The sequence below is a fragment of the Drosophila teissieri genome, chromosome 3R (genome assembly GCF_016746235.2).
Source record: "Drosophila teissieri strain GT53w chromosome 3R, Prin_Dtei_1.1, whole genome shotgun sequence".
NCBI lineage: Eukaryota > Metazoa > Arthropoda > Insecta > Diptera > Drosophilidae > Drosophila > Drosophila teissieri.
Window position 1 is genome coordinate 20,974,353 of NC_053032.1, and position 17,548 is coordinate 20,991,900.

General features: G+C 45.2%; 2 protein-coding genes across 3 annotated transcripts; one reads left to right on the top strand and one right to left on the bottom strand.

Annotated features, from left to right (window-relative positions):
- Positions 1 to 2,487: 2,487 nt before the first annotated feature.
- LOC122621453 (tyrosine-protein phosphatase non-receptor type 23) lies at positions 2,488 to 5,724 on the top strand. Its single transcript, XM_043799309.1, has 4 exons — positions 2,488 to 2,537; positions 4,509 to 4,693; positions 4,749 to 5,025; positions 5,086 to 5,724. The coding sequence occupies exons 1-4, from the start codon at positions 2,529 to 2,531 to the stop codon at positions 5,722 to 5,724; spliced, it is 1,110 nt and encodes a 369-aa protein (XP_043655244.1). The 5' UTR covers positions 2,488 to 2,528.
- Positions 5,725 to 6,271: 547 nt separating this feature from the next.
- Positions 6,272 to 13,135, bottom strand: LOC122621244. Of its 2 annotated transcripts, none has more exons than XM_043799055.1 (5): positions 12,752 to 13,135; positions 10,050 to 10,340; positions 9,588 to 9,945; positions 8,899 to 9,102; positions 6,272 to 6,483 (listed from the first exon to the last, which is right to left on the bottom strand). In XM_043799055.1, the coding sequence occupies exons 1-5, from the start codon at positions 12,755 to 12,757 to the stop codon at positions 6,470 to 6,472; spliced, it is 873 nt and encodes a 290-aa protein (XP_043654990.1). In that variant the 5' UTR covers positions 12,758 to 13,135; the 3' UTR covers positions 6,272 to 6,469. The 2 variants fall into 2 exon arrangements, with proteins under 2 accessions (XP_043654990.1, XP_043654989.1); XM_043799054.1 differs by lacking the exon at positions 6,272 to 6,483 and adding an exon at positions 6,516 to 7,580.
- Positions 13,136 to 17,548: the final 4,413 nt, after the last annotated feature.

Below are 17,548 nucleotides of genomic sequence, written 5' to 3' on the forward strand. Positions count from 1 at the left end.
ACGAGAAAACTGTTAATAACTGATCTATTGAGCTGAACCTAAGAGCTATTCCCTGTTTACCCTTAAAGCCACTATTTAAAGTTTGTCATATACATTTTGTTGTGCGAGCCATTCAATTTCCTTTCCACTGTGCCAGTTGGCCAAGTCAAAAATTCAAAGCGTTTGGCTGGCGGCACAAACGGAGAATCAAGTCCAGACTGCACCTCTTAAAAAGCAGTGCACACACACACATTACAGGCTTGGAATTATTTGTATATTTTCAGCATTTATATAATTCCGCAGAGCAAAATAGCGAAACTGGTCTGCCGCTGCTGGGGCGTTGGCATGACTCAAGAATTTCCTGCAAACTGTCTGCTTTGCCATGGGTGACTTGCGAACAGCTGCTGCACTTACACCACTTTTTGCAGCAGTATTTTCTGAGGTGGCAAAAATCCATAGGTATGGGATTGTTATGGTTCCCATTCAAAAATGCGTGGGCGAAGATGCTGGCCGGAGTCGAGTTCAGCATTAGGAATCTATTCCTTTTGCACTGCATTCAATTGTGTTGAATAGCTCTCAATCAATGGGAAATGTACATTTGCTAGAAAATTTCAACTGAAATGCTTGAAATGCCAAGATTCTTGAGGGCATACCTAAAGAAGATACCTGAAGTTCTATTGTGAAAGCATTTCTTAAACTAAATTATGTTTCTCTTAAAGTACTAGCACCGATTCCTTAAAACATTACCCTAAGTTTGTTGTTATACTCCGATTTTTTTTTAGCGTACTCTCTCGACCTTGATCGTGCCAGTGCGTCTACGCATGTCCGCAAGTTCAGGTGCACGCCCATTTGCCCCCCAGACCGCTGGCCACAGACAAAAGCCGGACAGAAACTAGTCTTTAAAGTGATGTATTCAGCGAATAAAAATAAGAGAAAAAAGGCGGCTGACAAGCGAATTAACAATCGCACGCACATGAAGACTGGAAATCGCCCTGCGTCATGGGCGGCACTTGAAGGAGGTATCCGCATACAGAGGGGGAGCAACTGGGGGGCAGACAATCGTTGATGGTTTCCTGATCTGCGGCAATGTGGTGCAGTGGCCGACCAGTTTTCAGCTGAACTATCGCCATTCCGCAGCGGGCTGCATTGCTGCTGCCTGGTCCACTGGTCCATGTGGTTGTTCAGCAATAACGGAGTGCTGCTCGTGGTGTGTCATTAATTCCAACAGAATGACTCCCGCAAGGCCATTGCGAGTGGCTGCAGCGAAGTGCAGGCGAAGGAGTGGAGTGCAGCTAACACTCTTGAAAGTGACACGCTGCCTGGATCTGGTTGTGATTCCGACATGGTATAATGTTCTTGACGTCAAGCATACGCACTGTTGCGCCACAGAGAACAACATGGTAACAAATTCTTAAGATATTTCTTCGCTGACTGGTGTGTAAACTTTGATACACTAGAATATGTCTTTCGGACACTTACATGTTTAGTTATTGTGTAGTGTACAGAATGTCATTTAGGACAGTTCAAACATCATTTTGTACAATTTATAGGCATACCAGTTTTAAAGGGCTCACGGCCTACCAACTCTGCTACATTTTTGTACAATTTACGGGCCTCACAGTTTTGATTAATTATCGTGGATGGCCACATCTCAATGGAAGTAGTTGCCATGGCGCACGGAAGGTCGGAGTTAGAGCTAAGACTGCCACCACCCCGATTTCGAAAGCAATTTGTTAAATTTATTAAATTGTTTTGTGGAACTTACCGAATACAAGTGGGTGACCTAATTTGTTAAGCTGTGGGGTCAGCAAAATCTGGAAATTGGCAAAGCAAGTGAAATGGAATTTTTTTGAATCCGTAAACTGAACAGAATTCCTTGGCATTTAAGCTTTTAATGAGAATTAAAAATGAAATATATTTTATATATCTGGTCATTCTTGGCCATTCCTGTGGTAATGGCGAGGAAAAGCTCTGCAAAGCACTGAGAGAACTCCCGCGAATTCGCGGTCCCAAGCTCGATCAAGCTCTGCAGCCTCTCTTTCTCTCTTCCTCTCTATATATCTTAATATCTTTTTCTCCAGAGTTACTTTTCCACTAGCGACCGCTCTCCGTCCTTTCGTTGGTGAAGTTTTGTGGTGCTGCGGCCGTTGTTGTGACTTGGTGGTGCAGTGGTGCTGCGGTGGTGCGGGCTGTGGGGTCTGTTTGGTCCGTTATGGGAGAGGGAAAAAGGTTTTCCGCGATCGGTATATAAAGCGAAATACAACAACCTGGGCGGCTCAGTTGCCGTCGGTCACAAGTTAACACTCCACGCGATCTCCATCGAAGTCGGTCCGAAGAATTGGCCGATTTGCCCGAGATAGTCACCCGGTTCATTAGGGGATTTGGAATTGGAATTGGAATTGAAATTGAAAGTGCTTTGTTGTCTTCGCCGCTCGATATTCAGCTGGGTGTTGCCAGCGAAGGCCTTTTGCGATTGCATTCAGGGTTTAATCGATTCGAAATAGCTGGTCCCACAAAGCCAATCAGCGGCTACAATTCAACAGTTCAACATGAAAGTGGTATGTGAGTGGGCGGTTATATACATACGTCTGTCGATGGGTGGTGGTAAATATCAAAGGTCGTTCGACAGAATCACTGGATGCGTGGCTGCAAAAAGGGGGGGTGTATATGAGTCTGGGATCCCCAGACACAAAAAAAGGGGGCGGTACTGATCTGTAAACTTACGTCATCGTTATTGCGGCGACTGTTGTGCAAATATCGCATAATTTGCTATGCAAATCGAGCGAACCGTTAATTTGCTCCCAGCCCCCAGCCCCAATCGCAATTGTTCAGCTTGGCTACGAGCGACATTTTGCCAGGTCTTTGTGCCCGATATCCAGTCCACCAATCCAATCCAATCCACTTGGCACCCAATTTGGTAACTGGATTTTGACATAATTTATGAACGACGCAGCTTCTTGAGAAAAAAAAAAGCTGCAGGAACTTCAATCAGCACAAGTTGCACTAACAAGCTCACCGCTGCCACATAGTTTTCCCCCCTTCGGTCCAGCGTGAAAATATCAAAGGCAAACTTTGGCTCAGTTCACACGCGGCAGTCAGCTTTTTGGTCAGTTTGTGTTCGCTTTTCGGCGCACTGGGTCCCCCGAGCATGTCGTGGCCTGGATGTATCTCTATCCGTACCAGTATCTGTATCTGTATCTGTATCGGTGCCTGTATCTAACTACCTGTCCGTCCACCTGTCCGTCCGCGCCAAGGCTGCGGCACATGGAGCCTAGCTAGTGAAAGGTTTTGGCATGCGGAATGGCTGAAAAAAAACCAGAGTTCAAAATGCCAAAAAAGAGTAAAAGCCAAAAAACAGAAGATAGCTTCTGACCATCAAAGCTTGTTTGCCTGAATACTAACCCATTAAACCATAAAAGCCAGGACTGACATTTTCCCCATTTAAGGGTTTTGAAGGGAAATCTCTTCTTAACAAGAAATATAAAAGTTTTGAAATGTAATGAATTGGATTGATATAAATATTTGATTGCAATTATTGTAATTTATGCAAAAAGCTCCCACGAATCGCATGCTTACTTGTAGAAAACATAGACAGTCCCAGGGTTGTCTTTCAGTTATTCAGTAATTTCGCGCAAATTTCTTTGGCATTTGCTTGCCGCAGTTGCACACTTGCAACACATTTCGGCAAGTGTGGGAACTTTTCCCAGTTTCCCATGCATAATTTGCGTGCCTGCCCCTTTCGGGTTTTCTTCTCCCTGAATTTGCTGCCGGATTACCCAATTGCAGCTGCGATATGTTCGCCGTGTGGGAGTCACATGGCTGGGCAACGATAATTGGCATTCCCCATGCCTCTTTGGTATCTTTCATCCCGGTAGCATTTCTCCACGCCTCTGGTGGCCATTCAATTAATCCCATCCAGCCCATCCAGCTGAGCGGCCATATCGCGTGTCATTGGGATTGGGATTGGGCTTTCAACTGGGCTCGGCCTTTATGCAACTACACTGCGGAAATGAAAGGATAGGTTTCCGTAAATTTGAAGTGGCTTTAAAAAAAATCTTCTTCACAAAGTACCAATAACAACTTCAATATTCCATTGGTTAAACATTCAATAGTCATTAAAACCCTAAGTTGACATATAATCAATATCTTGTACGTGTCGTTGATTTGGTTTAAGCTTCTCTCTGACCGAAAAGTTAAGTTGTTTCTTTGAGTGTTTGTAACTAAATCCGGGGTATTGGTTCCTGCTTGGCATTGAGGGTGTCATTGGCCGGCGGAAAAGTGAAAGGCAGTCTCAAGTCCGACTTAAGACTTTTGTAGACATCGTCGCCGTCTGGCATTCTGGGCAGCACTCCGACTCTGATGCACTGTCAAGGTGTTTCGATGGCCAGGGACGAGGTGGAAACTCAGCTCTTCTGGCAGACAGGGTGCAATTAACTAACCGGTTGTCATTTCACTAGACAGACTTATGCCCAGTTATATCCTCTCACCGCCGATTTAATTGACTTACAAAGAATGGGCTTGTCTTACAGATGCACCGCGTGCTCTTTGTCGGCTGCCTCATAGTAGGTGTGGGCATGGTGAGGTCACAGGACTACCAGGATTACCAGGAGAACACACCAAGGGCTGCTCCTATTCGGCTGAGGGCCAATGCCGCTCCTGCTCGAGCTGAAGCGCCACGGGCTGATCCAGTGGCAATCCTCAAGCAGATCAACAAGTAACAAGTAACCAATTTTTATATCATACATAATACATATAATGTTCGAAATCAGGCACAATGAAGATGGCTCCTACACCTATGGCTATGAGGGAGCCGATGGATCCTTCAAAATCGAGACCAAGTTGGCCACTGGCGAGGTGAAGGGCAAGTACGGCTATGTGGACGAGACCGGAAAAGTGCGAGTGGTGGAGTACGGAGCCAACAAGTATGGCTTCCAGCCATCCGGAGAAGGCATTACAGTGGCACCACCCACGCTGGTGGATGAAACTCTCAAGGAGGAACCAGATTACGCCGACGAGCCGGCACCACAGCGGCCGCAGAAACCCTATGTAAGTTGCAAGACACAGTTAATCGAATAACTATTTTGGTAAAACTCGTCATATTTTAAGCGTGTTCAGCGTCCCCAGCCACGCCCACAGCCCCGCCCACAACCTCAGCCGCAGCCGCAGTACGTGCAATACGAGGAGGAGGAGGAGCCACAACGTCGAGTCCAGTATGCCCCAGCTCCTCAGCCGCAGCCTCAACCGCTGCCGCAACCACAACATCTGCCACAGCAGCACCACCAGCCTTCGGTGGGTCCGGCACCGCCAAGACTCCAGGTTCCCGGCGCACAGCGCACCACCGACGTGCTCTACTCACCGCTGCAGCGTCCTGCTCGCCCCGAACCGGATTACTCGCAAACGCAGAGCTTCGGCGAAGGACCCTCGAATGTGCGGATTTCCCGCCCCGTTTACGCCCTGCCCCCCGCCTCACCGGCTCCGAGCAGTGCCCGGGCTCAGGGATTCCTGGCTCCCGCCTCCGGGGGACGTCCGCTGCTGGAACCAGTGGGCTTCGGCCAATCCCAGGGACCCAGCGCTCGTCCTGTCCAACAACAGCAGCCGAGCTTCCAGCCACAGCCACAGCCGCGGCCACAGGCTCGCAGTGGTGGAGGAGGTGGCTCGGGATTGCTGGATCAGCTGGCCCGGGACTACGCCCTGCCCCAGGGAAACGCCCAGCCGCTGCACGACATCACCTTCGGCTACTACTGAGCTAGACTCGACTAGTAGTAGGCGACTGCTGTACCCATCTTCCTGAATAACCCAGAGATTCCTTGCTTCTAGGTCCTAATCGCACAGGTGTGCCCTGTCCTCAGATTTTCTAAGCGATAATAAAAATTCCCTGTAATAAATTTAACCGTGTTCGAAGAGATTTTACTGCGTTAGTTGAATAGCCTTCTTTCAGGCTTTCAGGGGCAACACAGCATTTTTGCAGGGGGTAAAATTAAACAGTCAGATTCACTCAATAGAAATACTTTTCCTAATTTGATGATTTACATTCTGCGATATATTTTCGTTACATGGTACTCATGTAATATATTAAATACAATATATTACTCTTGTAATACACTTATAAATGTAGTTTTAAGTCTGTGTAAGATTACTACGTTTTTACATAAACTTTACATGGACTTTTACTACTTTTGAAGCACACTTTTCGGCTAAAACGTAATTTCCCAATTTAGCAAACAGACAATAAAAGACGCAGCGTTTAATCAACGATTTATTTAATTAAATACTTAAACGTAAGATGGGGAAGTTCAATTAATGCCAACTGAAGTTGCTGAGAGGCCCCTAACGAGGTTCTTCGAATCGAAAATGTATATAGAATGGGGCGGGGAGAGTGACAGCAGATAGACTCGAAATAGACAGGAACGGCTTGACTAACTCTAGGATACGTGGAGATGGACGGTGCTGTTAGCGAACTGGGCGTGGTCCACAGCTTCCTCAGCGTCCTCTACTGCTGGTAGACTGCAAAGAGATCGGTGAGAGGTGAGAAAAGGGTTCCCGATACATTTGTGTGTGGTGGTGCAGCAGCGCAGGAAAGTGGGTGTGCGAGAAGAGGGAGTGGGTGGATTGGTGGTGCTGGGGATCTTTTGGGGCATGCTGTGCTTAGATGCTTTCGGATGCAAATCAATGGCGCGCTTTATTGCCAACCATCGCTGGGCAGCTCAATAAATAATTAATTACGATTGCGATAACGAGAACATAACATAAATAAGTTATAGGTAAATGCTGCACATGACTTAGAGGACTATAAGCTAAGAACTGCTGTCCATCCTGCTGTTAGACCTCCAGCAGGCGGTTGAACATCAGTGGATCCTGTATCTCGTAGTCCTGCGGCCGGAAGACGCGCTTCGCGTGCTTGCCGCCCGCCACCTGGCGGCGCACCTTGTAGCCACCGCTGTGTCCTTGGTGGTGCGGTGGTGCACTGTACACGTACTTGGACTTCTGCACCACTGGCGGCAGATACTGGAAGTGGGGCGACTGCTTGTGCACCTGCTTCTCAATGGAGTAGACTGGCCCGCTGCCGTGGCTGTTGCCCTTCCGTTTGGCCACCTCCAAGGCGGCTATAATGGGCGTCAGATCCTTGAGGGCGTTACTCTTGGTGGCGTGGTAGTTCTCCACCCGGTAATCCGAAGCGGCTGGCGGTGGCGGCGCTGCACCTGCGGGTGGTGTGTAATCGTAACCCTCATTGGGATGCTTCTGGATGTAGAGCTCCTCGGCGGAGGGGCGCTTGGCCATCTGGTGGTATACATCCGCCGGATTCTTGGAGGCGGGATTATAGGCAGCCGTTATGGATTCTGTGTGCGATAGGGACTCCAAGGTGCCCAAGTTACTGGGCAGCGGTATGCCATAGCTGTTATAGACCTCGGTCTGTTCCAAGCCCGTACCCGTTGGCAAACTGGTATCCAAAGCCACTGTCTTGGAAGCGGTGTACTCGGTTTTCCCGTTGGGCAGCAAGCTGAGGATCTCCTGGAGCTGCGCAGCCGCCTTTCGGGCTTCCTCGTCCGACAGCTTGGAGTGGCGGCCATAGATGTTAAAGTCATTGCTATTTGCGCTGATCGCTGCCGTTTTGTGGTTGTCGTTTTGAGTGGCGTATGTGGTGGGTGTGTGTGGTTGTTTGTTGTGGTGGTGGTGGTGTTGTTGTTGTTGTTGTCGAGGTGTGTATGCAATGAGATTTCATTAGATTGACTAAATTAAATATTTGCGTTATGTTTGGGTATTTACACTTGGCTTGGTCTGTTTATGTAAGAGTTGCTGGGTGTATGACAAAAAGTATAAAAACTGTTCATCATCTTGCTTTTTGAAATTAAAAAACAATTTTCCTAATTAAAATTCTACTTATTCTGCAAGACGTGAAAAGGTTTGTTACTTTTTACCTTTTTTCTTGTTGTGTTAGATGAGTTTAGATTTTGTATACAAAATGATTGGTTTACTTTACACATTTTGTACATTTTTCTGGGCAGCTTCGAGATGCTTTGCATGATGATCGTAGATGAGTTCCGGTTTTAGTTTTGGTTAGCTGAATGAGAATAGTCGATAGCCGGCGTTTCATTGAAGGTTTCGCTAGACTCTTTAATGGGCCATTGGCTACAAACGTATGCGCAACTTTATCAAGTATGCGACATGTGGCCACTGCAAATGGCACCATTAATATCTGTACAACTCGCTTAAGTACTATTGGTGGTTAACGCAGTAATGTAGGATATGATAAATTATTGAAACATGTTCACATGTCTCTATGTACATACAATGAATCGATTAATGTTCGCTTGCGCAATGTGTTAAAAAATCGAATAAACTTAGCCTAGGAAATGTGTCATTGGAACAAGTTCCAGCTGCCTGGCCATACATCATAGGCGCAGCAGGAGAGATTTCGTCTGGCAGTGTTAATATTTACAGTATTTACAATGTATCTCGACTTTCCGCCTCGTCTTCACGAGCTACGAACAACTGATGACGGTGCTTTCACTTTCTTCTCGTTGTTTGCTGTGTGCGGAAATCAGATGAGGGCCGCCAAAAGGGCGGTGGGACATGGGGGTGGTATGCAAATGAAGCTGAGTGATTGGTGATTGCAAGTTGATGGGACAAGCCAACGCCTGTCAGTGTCATCTTTATAATACTCTTCTCGAAATTTATCAATTACTTTGACTATGTCTTTCAAGTTAAATTAAATCTAAGAAAATATATACAAACAATACTTTTAAATCGTATTTACAAACAGTATATAACAAGTTGATTCATAAATAGACTATTATACTTATGCATAATCAGATAGAAAACCCAACACCAAATTCGGTTAGCAAAGCAGAGTATGTACAGTGGAGATTGTTTAGAATGGACCCCGAAGGTTCTGTTATTTCCAGACCCGCTACTACGCACCATCTTGTCCATAGGCCGATGGCAGGTAGTTGCTTGGCGGCGACTCGAAGGCCGCCGGGTGGCTCACGCTGAAGGGCGCCCCGCCGCTGTAGCTGGCCCCGCCCACCGGCGGGAGGTACTGGTGGGTGGCGCTGCTGTAGGACGGGGGCTTCGATGGCGGACCGTAGCTGGCGTGGCCGCTGGGTATCTCGTACGTGGTGATGGCTGCAACGAGACAAACGCGGAGGCATTTAGTGGGGTAAAGTGGAACGCAGACGCAGTCGCAGATTGCGATGGAACGGGTTGCTGGCGAAAACGAAAGTTGCCGGCCTGGCCGCAGGTTCATTGCACGCTCCATGCTCTGATTTGGCCATTGGATCTGCTGCCAAATCGGAGCTGGGAGCTGGGAGTTGCCTCTTCCGTTTTGGCCAGGTGCGGCTGTGTTGGTTATTAGGCGGCTTAATTGTCATGCATCTAGTTCAGCAGCCGAGTTACGTAAGCGAAAGACAATATGTTTTGATTTCATGGTGCCATGGACAGTGGCATATGCATTGAAATAAATATTAAAGTATCACGACCTAGTCCAATTTCTTTGTGTAACTGCTGCACTACAAGGGGATTGAATAAATGTAACTATATTTTTGGGTTAACCTAATATACTATTATCGAATGAGGAAACTTGTAGTTTTTTCTTAGCAGCTTCTACTCACTCTCGTGATGCACGACGGGTCCAGGAGCGGAGACGGTCTTGTGCCCACTGCTGCCGCCGGAGGAGCCGCCCGACAAGGAGGTCAGCTTGGCGAACAGTCCGCCGCCGGAGGAGGAGTGACTAGTGGCGTAGGTGTGCGAGTTGATGTGCGCCGAGTTGATGATGGACTTGCCCACGTCGGTGACCTTGTCGCCGCCGGCGGCCACCAGGTTGCCGCCCGCACTCAGCGCGTATCCGCTGCCCTTGATCAGCTGACCCTTGAGTGCGGTGACCCCGCCGGTGATGGCCTTGACCGCCTGGAAGATGGTGTTCAGCACGGACTTCTTGAACGACCAGGGGTCGTAGTCCACCGAGTTGCCCTGCAAGTGGTGGAGGGATGTAGTAGTTTAAAAATTAATTGCAGATAATAGCTGAGAAATGCCAAATGCATAGTCAGGTGGTGAAAATGTCGTTGTCAACTTACATGGACAACAATCTCGTGGGACTTGTAGCTGTCCCCGCCCCCGCTGCTTCCGCCGGAACTGCCGGAGGCGATTGAGGCGGAGGCCTGGCCAATTCCGGACAGCAGGCCGGACTTCAGGTGCGCCACGTAGTCGAAGCTGCCGGACCGCTTTTGCACCTGCGACTCCTTCACACTCTCACCCGGTTCGTTGTCCAGATCTGTGTCTTCCAGGGAAAGGGACTTATCGCTAGCTGGGAGGGCGTGGCACATCAGTGGGAGGGCGGCCACCAGCAGAAGACTTAGGCTGAAGACCTATATGTGGTTTAATAAATTAACAAGTTGGCCAAAACTAAAGTACCTACTGAAATATATTCAAAAATAGAGCACACAATTTGTAAAAAGCGAGTACATTGTGCAATATCTTTGGAAATCTATTCATATTTTACATGACAGCTCCAACAAAAGCTGTAGACAACGAGGAAATTCAATTGCCGAAATGTGTCTTTGCAGCGGTTGCACCACCACCGCTTTTTTGTTGCTACTTTTGTCCGCTTGCCACAGCTGTGCACTCATTTGTCAACTTACATGTCGCACACACACGCACACACCATGTGCAATCATAATCTGCCACTTACCGCCGCCACACAAATGTGAGTCGTAATCCCCGATCTGCGTATGCAAACCCACTAAAACCAGACCCCTCATCCTTACCCCCCAATTACTCCGTTTACAGTTGAGCGGACTGGGCTTATTGGCGGGGGTGGATGGGCGGTAGTGGTCATAACCAATTTGGCCAAGAGCGGGGCTAAGACGTTGCTTTGACTTGCGGCATTTGCAGCCGTTTCATGCCCCATCAACCTGCCAATATGCTAATTGAAATTCAGGCTAATGCTTCGAGGAATCTACTTAGTCGTTATCGTTAATATCAATCGTAATTGCCATTGTGCGGAATAATTAATTGATTAATTCTTTAGTTTTTGATTAAAACGTTACAACATTTATCCGAAAATGATATGCCTGAACTAGAGTTATATTTGTAATTGTGGGCAGGTAACAAAAACGTTTACGTGATTAAGAAATAAGTGGTTTAGGAAAATGAAAATTTAATAATTATACAATTGGCCATCTCATCTCCTTTTCCTCCACGTTTTTGTTAGGCGCTATAAGTGTTCGTGAGTAGTAATCATTTCCTTTCAATAAATTGCTTTGTATTTTTACGAAATTGTAGGAAACACTTGTTGATATTACGCTGGCCTTATTTTTGGTCATTGATTTGTGCAATCCACTTATAAACTTTGTGAAATATTATCTTGAAATTGAGCCAGATTTCGGCCGGCGTATCGATGGGGGAATGTTCAACAAGCCTTATTGATACTTTTGACAAATGCGTTTTAAATTAGTTTTTATATTTGGGCTAAAGTGGAGCCGCCTTGAAAAATATAAATTGAATTGGTAGCCTTTCTCCCCGCGATGGCGCAACCTCGATTATGACTGGCCAAATATGAGGTGATATCTTATACAATGCATTAATTGCCCTAGCCGTGGCCCAAACAATTGGCCAATTGCAATCTGCATACAAATGCACTGATTAATCAAAATAAATAGTGTTCTTCGTTTTGGGATTGCATAAGCAGAAACATAATAAAACGGTGGCAAAAAATAATTGAAAGTTAATTGCTGGATTCAATTATTATTTATGGTTCAGCTGAGTAATTAATGGTGTGGAATTGTTTTGCAAAATTCGCTTGAATCCATTGGCATATTGAACTATTGGCCAATATTTGCCAAAACCATTTTCCCATCCTAGCCGCTTCTCTTTGATTGGTTTTTTTAGTTGGCCGACAGTTGTTTGTTGTTTTCTTTTTCTGTTTGCTCATTGTTATGGCCAATATTTTGTCTGGTCAGAGAGTGAAAGTGATGTATTTGCCGGCTTTGTGGCCGAGACACACTCGCTCTCTTATTCCGTGTTCACTAACAATTAGCATATTAATATTATTGCTTAATGGTCGATGAGCAGAATGCCTACCCTATTTTTTTATTATTTTTTTTTTGTTGGTTTTTGTATACATATATATATCTAACTACCTCAACTTTGACTGGTAACTTAATTGCGGTAGGTTCGGTTTACGAACCCGTTTATTGTCGCTACGTGTGCCGCGCCTCACCTGGTTCGTCTTCGTTTTCCGTTTGGCATAGCATCACCTGGGCCGTATTCAAATTTCTTTACGATTTTCGAAAGCAACCCGCTGACGGGTAGAAGCCAACGGGTCTGACATAATAATTATGCACGACATTTACCTTCGCACTCGGTCAAATGGTCAGCGCTTCTTGTGAGTTGCATGACATAAGGTTCCGAGCGAATGAAGGTCTGCTATAAAAAGCTCAATCTCCTTAGCGCGTTTGGAGTGCACTGAAGCATCGATTGGGATTTTTGGGTTATCCATTTGTTGCGTAACGAAAGCATCTCTATTAGTCACTTATGCGAGACTGCGCGGCTCTGCAGCTTAGCTAATAGCGTCAGCGATGTGTGGCCAACATAAAACGGGTTTCGCTGCAGAATGCCTTGCACTTGAACTTGTTTGCCAAAGAAATTGCATAAACTAGATATGAGCAGGCATGCAGGGAGGGGGGAGGAGGAGGAGGAGGAGAAGTATCTCCAAGATTAGACCGCTCAATTAGTCCAGTATTCGGATCAACTTTCACTGCGCTATCCTGTGACTTACCTTCATGTCGGGCTCCTGTGTTTTTGTTTCTTGTGGCTTTTAGTTGCAATTTGGGCCTTCGATTAGCTGGGCGGCTAATCGAGATCAAAATTCACTTTTACCGATGACGTCGTCGGGTTGTGTTTAATTTTTAAACTATGTTTTAACGCTGTCTCCTCTTCACACCAACTTTCTTCACTTGGCCACTTGCAATTGGCACTTTTGGCCGCCGCACTTTTTGCTTCAACTTCGATTTCGAACCGTTTCGCTTCACGTTTGTTTTGTCATCGGCATTCGTCTCAGCGGCGGTTTGCAGCGAACACACAAAATTTCACTCTCCACTTTCTTTCACCGATTCGAGTCTCCCGATCTGGGGATTGGAGCTGCGGCTATATCTCGGCAACGTCTGCGCTCGAACTGTGCTCGAAAATCGCGTGGTGCGGCTTATTTAAAGAAATCACCGGAGAGACGCCAACGAGGTGCATTTTGAGCGCTTTTTGGGGGTCTTTTCGGACGCTCTTAGTCGTGGGGTTAAGAGTGTTGCCCTCTCTTTCTATGCTCTTTTTGTGTTACAATTTTATTTTATATTTTTTTCGGCAGCATTGCCGACATTTTCATGACAGCCTCTTGGCCACAAACGAGTGTCTGGGGTTCAATGCGTTTCGAGTGGCATCGGCATCGGCATCGGCGTTGGTGTTATCCACATGTGGCAATCCGAAAACTGCAATGCGGCTCATTAAGTTCGGTGGCATAAACGTGTTCGACTGCTCGAAAAACATCACTGTTGGCTTCGTTTTCTGACATGGCCCAATCGAAAGACTGAGGCAACGAACTTGAAATGGCATGATCGCTAATGGAAAAGTTGGTATCGCAAGAAGTAAAGCAAGGACACGATTTTGCTTTGGAAATCTTCTGAGATTCTACTTCTTAGGTTACTATTCGCATGTTATGTAATCCTTAACAGATTGAATCAAATACTGTAGCAGATTTATAATTATTTTACTAAGCAGATAGTTGACTCTACTGAATTTCTGATTTTGGTCCATATTGTTGAGTGTGTAATTTCAAAAAATCCTTCAGTAGCGTTATATATTCTTGACCCAAAGCTGGCAAGATCTCTAATGTCCGACTTTTTGGAGAGCTACAGCCTTGAACTCAAGTACGTTGCCTACTGATGAAAGCCTTCAACTGCAGACTCCGAAACTGAGTCCCCGAATATCAACACAATGCGAACTTGAGGGCAAGCCATTATCTAATGTTGCGACAAATGGGTGCAAGTCAGCCTTTGGGGCCCTCCTCTCGGTAAGAGTTCACTGTCACTATGTCAGAAGCGGTTCATTTGTAAACGTGCCAAACAATTACGGCTAACAATGCTGGGGTTAACAATGGGAATTGGTAAGATGCCTGCCTGTCTGCCTGTCTCCATTCCCTGGTGACAAAGTCGGCCCAAATGGGTAAGTCCTACGTAGGCAAATCCACAATGCGAAAAATCCCCACCTCTCACTGGACTGCGGTTATCTAACCGAAAGTGAAATGGGCCCAGACCGAACAACTGCAACTGCCAACTGAAGTTGCAACTGCAATAGCAACTGCAACTTCAACTGCATAAATGCAAAACGCGAAATGAGCATGAAGAAAACTTGGCCCAAACATAATACTTAAGCACTCGTAGTTAACAAACTGTAAATTTGTTAAACAGCAAAAGGAAAACAAGACGGCACAAACCAAACAGCAGCAAAATAATGAAAATGAAAATAAGAAGAAAAACCCCCACTCATGTAATAGCCGGCGAATATATATACAAATGCGACAAGATAATTGCAATTGGGGGCGGTAGCTGCCGTAAAAGGGTTTTAAGTGGCAATACCCTAAGATGAAAAAAGTGCTTGCAAATTATGGCGCAGAAAAACATGAACATAAAATGTAAAACATTACTTTAAGAACACTACTATTTTGGGGTATTCTTTGTTTGCATAATAACGCTATTAAATATTTCCAAATTTTTTTTATGAGAAAACTTAATTGTCAGAAAAATCTGAGCTGAAGGCCATTTGCAATTCGTGGAAAATGCAATAATCCCATTTTTCCCTCTGCAAATTGTTTTCCTAATAATGTTTGTATATTTTAGCCACTGTTTATTGTGTTGTCAACTTAAAGAGTGGAGCTGGGATACATAAAAATGTTTTTTGATCGGTATAATTTGTGGTTAAGTTAGGTTTCCGCCGAACCGACAATGTGGCCATTCAGTTCAAGTTGAATGCACAGAAAGTGGATCCAATTCAGCTTAACTGATGTTCCGCACCCAATATTGCGTATACGCCACCGCAGCGATAAAAAAGAAAAACTATCGAACGACAACCGGACAAATTTAAAAAGGAAGGAAGTAGCCGATTGGACTTAATATACAATTTGTATCGGCTCATGACAGCTGAAAGAAGCGATGAGATAACACAGGAATGCAATAAGTCTACAATCAAAATAAATTCATTATTGTCACGGGAATTCAAGTCCCGAGTCTTCTCATAAATAAATTTACAAGGCGCCAGGCTCCCGAGTGCCACTTCCTGCCATTATGGCGTTCGGTTTTTTCTATCTTTTTATATCATCATCCAGGCAAAGTCCGAGGCCAAAAAACACACATGTGCTTTTAATTTTTCACTCACTTTTCATGGGTTTTCCTCGGCTGCTAGTGCTGTGCTTTTTGTTTTTTTATTTGTTAATTGACGTGGGGCAATTGGCAGAGCGAGCAGGCAAAAATAAATAAGGCGCAATGTAAAAATGTGTTGGGAAAAGTTTTCAGAGTGTAACGTGAAGTGCGATAACAGGCCGCTGCGCATTGGGAAATGCTAGAAAATACCCGAGCATCGACCATGGACCATCGAACACCAGAGCCACCAAAGACACCAAAGTCCACTCCACTTCCTCGACTTCCTGCTGCAGTTGCTCGTTAGTTGCGCAATGAACTTCAACTTCAAATTCGCCAAATGTTCGGCTGTGCCGGGGACAAAAATATCTGAAATCCATATCGGAAATGAACCCGTTTTCGGCGCTTTTTGTGGTCGATTTCTATTATGCTTTATTTTGTGTGTCTAGTTGAGAGGAAACTGCACGGTATAATTCAATTTGGTGCATTATATGGATCTAAATGGATATGGATATGGAACGCCAGGCAGCAGCTGGGCAGGAAAAAAGTGAAAGCCTGCCAGGCGCTTGGATTTATAGTTATTTGTCTAGCACTCCAGCAAGGGGGCATCTCCATTTTTCATACCCCCCCTTATTGCTCCACTGTCAAAATATAATACTGCCGAGATTATGGCTATGATGCAATCGAATCGGCCTATTCCGACAAATTGAGCAACAGCTGCTGCCGCGATCTCGTCCTGGTTGCCAGGTTGCCAGGCTGCCAGGTTGCCTGCTTCGAATGTTTATTTTCGAGGCGAACGCACAAGAAATACGCTGGCGTGTGTGGTGGCTGTCATGGCTGAAATTGCATTTTGCAAAGCGGTGCGTCCACATTTTTCCCAGGTTCCGTGCCGCTTTAATTGTGCCCCGTTTGAATGCGAGTATATTTTATTGAATGTGCAATGCAATTTCATTATTTATTCAGTCGGACGGACACACACCAGCTATACTGCGATACCGCGATACCGCGACCACTTGGACACACATGCATGAGCAGGCTGTCATTAAGCGTATTTCACTATTTCACCATTTTCTCGTTAACTTGACCCGCCAACTGCTTCACTTGACTTGCCCTGACTTTTGGCCCATCCTCGCCAGATTGGCTCATCCGCCGCTCATCTGGGTGGCCAAGGTGCCACATCGATTAATGGGCGCCCTAAATGAGCTCATTTCCCGCTCGATTTATAACTATTAGGTGCGTTAAATGAAGACATTGGGAAAATGGCACCTTATTTACTCTAGCCACGTGTTTTTCTTTTGACGCTTTTAACTGACGAATGGTGCTTAGGCTGGCGAATTGTATAATTACCTACTGTTTGAGAAGTCATGGCTCCTCTGGTAGTTGAAATTAAAAGATTAACTATTTTTGCCCATTAAATTTAATCTACACAAATACTATTCAGCGCTTTACAAAGTTGAGCACATTACAAATATTGCAAGCCATTGTGAAAAGTCTTGACCTCTTCCAATATATCAATTCGTAGTCAAACGTATGATTCAATGTTTACTAATAAGTTGTAATTTCAGCGGTTTCGCTGAAAGTATTTAATGATGTAGTAACATAAACTTTAACTGCTAAGTGAATTTCAAATTAACATCTGTGATAGTTGAAGCTGAAACTTAGCTCATTTAAATGCAATTTTGAAGCCGCCTAAGTATATGCCTCTCAAATTTAGTAGATCCCCAAAGTATGCAAACAGTTTCCTTAAAGTTGAATGCTAGCGTATTAATTTAAGATGGTTTGTGCAGTTGAGGATTTAATTGATTTTATTGATTTCTTAGAAGCAAATTATAAACACGATTTTATAGAACAGATATAAGCGGGCATTAAATAATACTAGTTTGCATCATCAAGCAATTCAGTTTCCGACCACGTATATCTACTTACACGCTATATTGCATTTCATTACGTACTTATTGATAAAGAAATTCTTATGAATCAACGGTGAGAAGCTGACGGTTCTGCGAAATGGCCTTAAATAATTCATTGGTTTAAAGTAGGGAGAAGATATGAGTGGATATGGCCAAGAAAAATACATTCTTTAACGAAGTTCCCGTTTTCCCAGTGCGAACGACCTCCACTTTGGGCCATAAACATAAACACAGAAAAGATCCATTCATTGCATGGCTGCGCGA

What these genes read in the sequence shown, in the direction of transcription:
- LOC122621453 (XM_043799309.1), top strand. An exon ending in ATCCTCAAGCAGATCAACAA is followed by an intron (nt 4,694 to 4,748) that starts GTAACAAGTAAC and finishes GTTCGAAATCAG; the next exon opens with GCACAATGAAGATGGCTCCT. An exon ending in AGCGGCCGCAGAAACCCTAT is followed by an intron (nt 5,026 to 5,085) that starts GTAAGTTGCAAG and finishes TCATATTTTAAG; the next exon opens with CGTGTTCAGCGTCCCCAGCC.
- LOC122621244 (XM_043799054.1), bottom strand. An exon ending in ACCCGTCGTGCATCACGAGA is followed by an intron (nt 9,103 to 9,587) that starts GTGAGTAGAAGC and finishes GTCTCGTTGCAG; the next exon opens with CCATCACCACGTACGAGATA. An exon ending in ATCGGCCTATGGACAAGATG is followed by an intron (nt 7,581 to 8,898) that starts GTGCGTAGTAGC and finishes ACAAAACGGCAG; the next exon opens with CGATCAGCGCAAATAGCAAT.